The following is a 6429-nucleotide window of genomic DNA, read 5'->3' as shown; positions in this document are numbered from 1 at the left end:
TTTTCAGACAGATACGTATTATGGTATGTTGTTCTTGACAGATATGACAACTTTGCTGTTGGAGACAAAAGTTCTAGGAGTGAAAAACAAGCAGCTATAAAGAGGCTTCTGGAGTCAATAAAAGAGAACCCCACTGCCACTTCTGAAGTAATTCATGTCAAAATACCTTTGGCAGAAGCACACAAAAAGCACAACATTTCAGAAAACTGTCATTTCTCAAATAAGATCCATCACGAGGTGCGTGACAAAATTCATGAATATGTTTCACTTGGAATGACCTCTGTCCCTTTCCTGAAGAAGGTTCTGAAAACCTTTGTCCAGAAAGAGCTTTCAGGCATGGGAAGTGTTCTACCACACCCACAGGACCCATCGTACTACCCATCAAGCCATGTTATTCAAAATCATGTGCATCAGGCCTTACTTGCTGGAAAATACTCTGGCTTTGATCAACTGCAACTGGAAAAGAAAATTGATGAATGGAAATTAACAGATTCAGATGCCCAATTTTTCTTTAGGCAGTGCACAGAGAACTACAGAGATCAGACAGAAATACACATTGAAGTGAATGCACAAAGAAATGGATTTCCAGTCACCGAAGACTCCGAGGAAGATTTTGAGGATAAACACACACCGGAGATGACCACATCACAAGAAACATTCTTGTTTATTCATCAAAACAAACAACAGCAGCATTTACTTGAGCGTTATGGAGATATGGTCCTACTTGATGCCACTTACAGAACCACCAAATATGCATTGCCCCTGTTTCTGGTTGTTGTTCGGACTAATGTTGGCTACAAACCGGTTGCTGAGTTTATATGTGAAAACGAGACAACCACAGCGATAGCTGAAGCTCTTAACATCCTGAAACAGTGGAACCTGCATTGGGAGCCAAAGTACTTCATGCTTGATTATTCACAACAGGAATATCAAGCTCTGGACCATACATTTCCAAATGCACAGAAGTATTTGTGCTCATTCCATCGTGAGCAAGCTTGGATACGATGGACAAGACAAGGTACAGTCCAGCTGATACCAGAATTCCATTATAGTCTTTGGTTTTCATTATAATCCTGGATATGTGATAATGTATATGTGTGTTTTTTAATTTATTTTAATTTATTTTTACTTTTCATTAGAAGTAAACAATACAGCCTTAGATTTACATTTCAGTTTTTCTAAAACATCTTTCAAAGTACTTTCAGTAATGTATTACTTTGTTTTCTTAGTTTCATTTATTTACATTTCATTTGTACTGTAAATTAGTCATCTGAAACATAGGTAATTCCTATTTTTACAGTGTTTAATATCCCATATACTCTCTTTCTGGCAGCCAAGAACAAGTTGTCCCACTCTGAGCAAAGTGAACTACTTGGCCACCTGCGTGAGATAGCTAGTGCCCCAAGTGAATCATCTTGTGATAGGGAGGTTGACAGACTGAAGGAGAGCAAGGTTTACAAGAAGTCATTTGAAGTCAGACATTATGTTGATACAAGGTGGCTATGTATTCGGGAGGTGAGGTACTGCACTGGACATGTTCCGTGTTCAACTGTTGTACAGTACATTTAGATTGATATAAAAGGGACAGGCCAGCATTTAGTTTTCTCTGAAGTTATTACGCCCTGTCAACACCAGACAGACACAACAAAAGCAAGTCATCATCATCACTGATTCAGTCTACACTTGATTATGGTAGTTGCGCTGAGTTGAGGAAATGGATGCCTCAATCTATTTTGCGCACCGTCTAGGTAGGATATTTGCTTGGATAGGATACAGTGGTTTAGGGTATTTGCTTTTAATGCATCCAGTGTAGACGGGGTGTAATGTTCCATTCTTTCTGCATCAACTACCTTTATCGAAGTAATATGTTACTTTCTTTTTCAGCGGTGGTGTAGGGCCTATGTTCCACAAGGATTCTCTGTGGCAGTTACCACCAACAATGGAGTTGAGGCTCTCAATAAATCATTGAAGAGCTTCTACCTCAAATTTTCTGGAACAGGAAGTCTTACATCTCTGCTTGAAACTATTATATGCGATTTCATCCCAGAACAGTTGCTATCATACAGTAGACTCAACTTCATCTACAGTAGTGAATGCAAAACATACAATCCAGATGTGCCAACGTTCCTAAGAGACAAACCCAGGAGTTTTGTCAAACATTGCTTAAACAGTATCCAAGCAGCTTCCATCTATTCAAAAGAGCATGTTGAGGTACTTGGAAATGAATCTTTCAAGGTAAAGAGTGAGACAAACTCTGCATGGTACAGAGTAGAACTTGGTGACTCTGAAAGGTACCCATCTTGTGAATGTGTCCTCTTCAAAAAAACGTTCTTACCATGCAAGCATTTCTTCGCTGTTTTTAGTCACTCTGACAAAACATGGGGAGACCTTAGCCCAGTCTATTGTCGAAGCCCATATATAACTCTGGATTTCAGTGTTGCTCTAACCAATCCACCAATCACTGAGAACAGCACTCAAGAAGACTTCTCTAGTGACTTTTGCGTTTGTCCTCTTCCTTACCCAAGGAAACAGACACACAACAGTGAGCCACAGTCAACTGGTGTAGGAGCTGATCAGCAGCGCTTACGCGAAGAGCTCAAACATTTACATGATGTATCATATATGTGCACTGACAAGAAGGCAATTCAGAATGCATCTTGTGTTGTTCATGAGCTTTGTGAAACACTCAAATCCAGTTTACCTAAGGATAATGGCCTGGTTCTCCAGCAGCAAGAGGCTGTCAAGCAAAACCTTCGGGCTTTACCAAGTCGCTGTAAGAAGGCCAAACAAAAAACTGGCAGAAAACGCAAAATGAGAGCGATGGCAGTTGCAAATGAAGGTTTGTTATATTACAATTAAATAGAGGAGGTTTTTTTATACACCTTGATCTTGGTGTAGCAATACTGTGCTATACAATCAGTGTTTGCCAAAGGGGTTATTTTTGTAAATGATGTACTATTTTCTTTCCTGTTTCGTTTTGTTGACATATGACTTGTCTTGGCATTTGGCAACCTTTTAATAGTTCATTATTGAAAAGGTCTCTATGTGCTATACATATGCTGTGTTTTCTATATGCTTTCTTTTTATTCTTTCATATTCTGTTCATTTCCCCATCAGGTGATGGCAATTTCCATAAAAAGACTAAAAAGACAGAGATGGACAAAGACTTGCTTCAGGCAATATACAGTTACTTTACTATTAATTAATCTGCTATTAATTGCATGAAATTTTAAGTTGTTTGTGATTTTCTCTTCAGTCATCATGTGGTGTGGAGGTCTCTGTGGAAGAAACCAGGAAAGCATCCACACTGAAACACGCTGGCAATCTTGTGAACCATAGTGAAAACTTACCTAGGTTAACAAAGGTGAGAATATGATTGTGAAATAAAATGTTCTGTCAGTAACATCTGTCCACTAAGCAAATTCTTTGACCTTGTTTATATGTACGTTGCATTTTTTTTAGGACATGGCATCAGAGGTGAGACATATTCTGGAACAAGATGACCCAAACATGGTGATAAGCACAGCTTTCAAACTATGCATTAGACAGAGGGACCTGGCAACGCTGGAGGAGGGTTCCTGGCTCAATGACATGGTAAGAGTGTAAGTGAACATACAGTAAGATTTCTAATCTTACTGTATGTTCACTTACCCTTGTTCACAGTCTTATTTTGCTTTTTATTGTGCAATAAATATATTTTAAAAAATAGGATAAATGATACTAATAACATTGTAGCTAATTATATATATATATAATCTCACTGTTTTGCTTGTTTGCAGTAAAATCCCAGTCATCAAGTTGGACACAATGATTTCTTTAAATATTGGCATTTGTCTGATTTAATCTGATCATTTTAAAAAGCTCTAATGTTGGCCGTCATGGATGTTTATCATGATTATTTTTACTCTTATGTTCTTAAGGTTATCAACTTCTATTTGTCTCTGATAATGAAGAGGAGCAATGATCAGCAGGAAGGCCTTAAAGTGTACTGTTTGAGCACATTTTTCTACCCAAAGCTTCTGAGTAGTGACGGACATTTTGCAGGCCATGCAGCAGTGAAGAAATGGACAAAAACAGTGGATCTCTTCCTCTGTGATCTAGTTCTTGTTCCTTTGCACCTTGGCTTGCACTGGGCTTTGGCTGTAAGTAATTTATGAATAGCAATGCCTTTGTAACGCATAGTTTCCATATCTATACTGTATGATTAAAAGTGTAGAAATTGTATATTTACTTTTTCACAATTACAACCAACTACCTTTTATCTCTATTGCTTATCACCAGGTAATTGATTTCAAATCCCAGACCATCCAGTGCTATGACTCCATGGGTCAGAGACATGATGCGATCTGCCACATATTGTTGTGAGTTATGTCCAATTGCAACTTTGGTTTTAACCTCACACTGCTTTGAAGGCATGTAAGCATGTCTCGTGTGATTTTAATTAACAGGGAATACCTCATGGAAGAGAACAAAATCAAAAAAGCCTGCTGCTTTGAAGCTTCCAGATGGACCATCGGCCGAATGAGAACCAACGTATGCATACCACAATATAATAAGTTATACAAATATTCTTATTCAAATAACTGTTTTGTTATACTTACTTGGAATTTTGTTTCTAGGCAATTCCCAAACAGACAAATGGAAATGACTGTGGGGTTTTTATCTGCAAATATGCAGACTTCCTTTCTCAAGGAAAGCCACTTACTTTCAGACAGGTACATGACCAAGCTACAATATTTATTTCTCACAAACCTGATTCTTAACACTTGTTTGACTTTTATCAATAACCATATCTATCCACTAACACACTATAGTATCTACCTCACTCTAAACTTAGGACACATTTTTTTATAGTAACAACATGGAACACCTTAGCAACTGCATCACGGTCTCACTGATAAATCTTCAAAAGCTTTTATTTTTTGTCAAAATCCATCATCAAAGTTTGTCTGTAACATGCTTGTTCTCTCTATCTAGTGTGACATTCCAGTCATACGAAAGGTGATGATGTGGGAGATAGTACATCAGAAGATCCTGTAAAGATTGTGTCCTGAGACATCCAAAAGCTGAAGTCCTGCCTTGTTATGCTGGCTGTCAATATTTGATATTTTCTTTTTTAATAAAGTTGAGTAAGAACAATTAGTTGTCAGTATGTTGTTTTAAAATAGCAGTGGAAAAAAGTTAGTAAAAACCTAGGTTTTAAGGTTTAACAGCGTATTTGTATGTGTATTAAAATATAGATTTTCATTTTATATCTATATCTCATAGAACTTGTGTAAAGTCTCTGAATTAAATTAAAGTGAAGCAGGAATTTTGTATAAAAACATTATTCATGTTGGTAATTCAGTTGGGACAGGTATCTCGTATGAAGCCCCTGTAAACACACACAGGTATTTGATGCACATGTAATTCAGTTAGGACAGGTATCACACATGAAGCCCCTGTAAACACACACAGGTATTTGATGCACATGTAATTCAGTTGGGACAGGTATCTCGTATGAAGCCCCTGTAAACACACACAGGTGTCTGATGCACATGTAATTCAGTTAGGACAGGTATCTCGTATGAAGCCCCTGTAAACACACACAGGTGTCTGATGCACATGTAATTCAGTTAGGACAGGTATCACACATGAAGCCCCTGTAAACACACACAGGTATTTGATGCACATGTAATTCAGTTGGGACAGGTATCTCGTATGAAGCCCCTGTAAACACACACAGGTGTCTGATGCACATGTAATTCAGTTGGGACAGGTATCTCGTATGAAGCCCCTGTAAACACACACAGGTGTCTGATGCACATGTAATTCAGTTAGGACAGGTATCTCGTATGAAGCCCCTGTAAACACACACAGGTGTCTGATGCACATGTAATTCAGTTGGGACAGGTATCTCGTATGAAGCCCCTGTAAACACACACAGGTGTCTGATGCACATGTAATTCAGTTAGGACAGGTATCACACATGAAGCCCCTGTAAACACACACAGGTATTTGATGCACATGTAATTCAGTTGGGACAGGTATCTCGTATGAAGCCCCTGTAAACACACACAGGTATTTGATGCACATGTAATTCAGTTGGGACAGGTATCTCGTATGAAGCCCCTGTAAACACACACAGGTATTTGATGCACATGTAATTCAGTTAGGACAGGTATCACACATGAAGCCCCTGTAAACACACACAGGTATTTGATTCACATGTAATTCAGTTAGGACAGGTATCACACATGAAGCCCCTGTAAACACACACAGGTATTTGATGCACATGTAATTCAGTTAGGACAGGTATCACACATGAAGCCCCTGTAAACACACACAGGTGTCTGATGCACATGTAATTCAGTTAGGACAGGTATCACACATGAAGCCCCTGTAAACACACACAGGTATTTGATGCACATGTAATTCAGTTAGGACGGG

At 38.5% G+C, this 6429-nt stretch overlaps 1 protein-coding gene across 1 annotated transcript; it reads left to right on the top strand.

Annotated features, from left to right (window-relative positions):
- Positions 1–273: 273 nt before the first annotated feature.
- Positions 274–5197, top strand: LOC307010280 (uncharacterized protein; the record flags this gene model as incomplete). The annotated part of the gene is made up of 11 exons (XM_079634825.1): positions 274–1018; positions 1334–1515; positions 1885–2839; positions 3118–3176; positions 3257–3364; positions 3463–3594; positions 3921–4142; positions 4282–4361; positions 4449–4533; positions 4620–4715; positions 4978–5197. 11 exons carry the CDS (start codon positions 274–276, stop codon positions 5038–5040), a joined length of 2727 nt encoding a protein of 908 aa, XP_079490951.1. The 3' UTR covers positions 5041–5197.
- Between the last annotated feature and the right edge of the window lie 1232 nt (positions 5198–6429).

Source organism: Phoxinus phoxinus (assembly GCF_949152265.1).
Source record: "Phoxinus phoxinus genome assembly, chromosome: 1".
NCBI classification, from domain to species: Eukaryota; Metazoa; Chordata; class Actinopteri; order Cypriniformes; family Leuciscidae; genus Phoxinus; species Phoxinus phoxinus.
The sequence above is the reverse complement of the archived record's forward strand: the minus strand, read 5'-3'. Positions and strand labels throughout refer to the sequence as shown.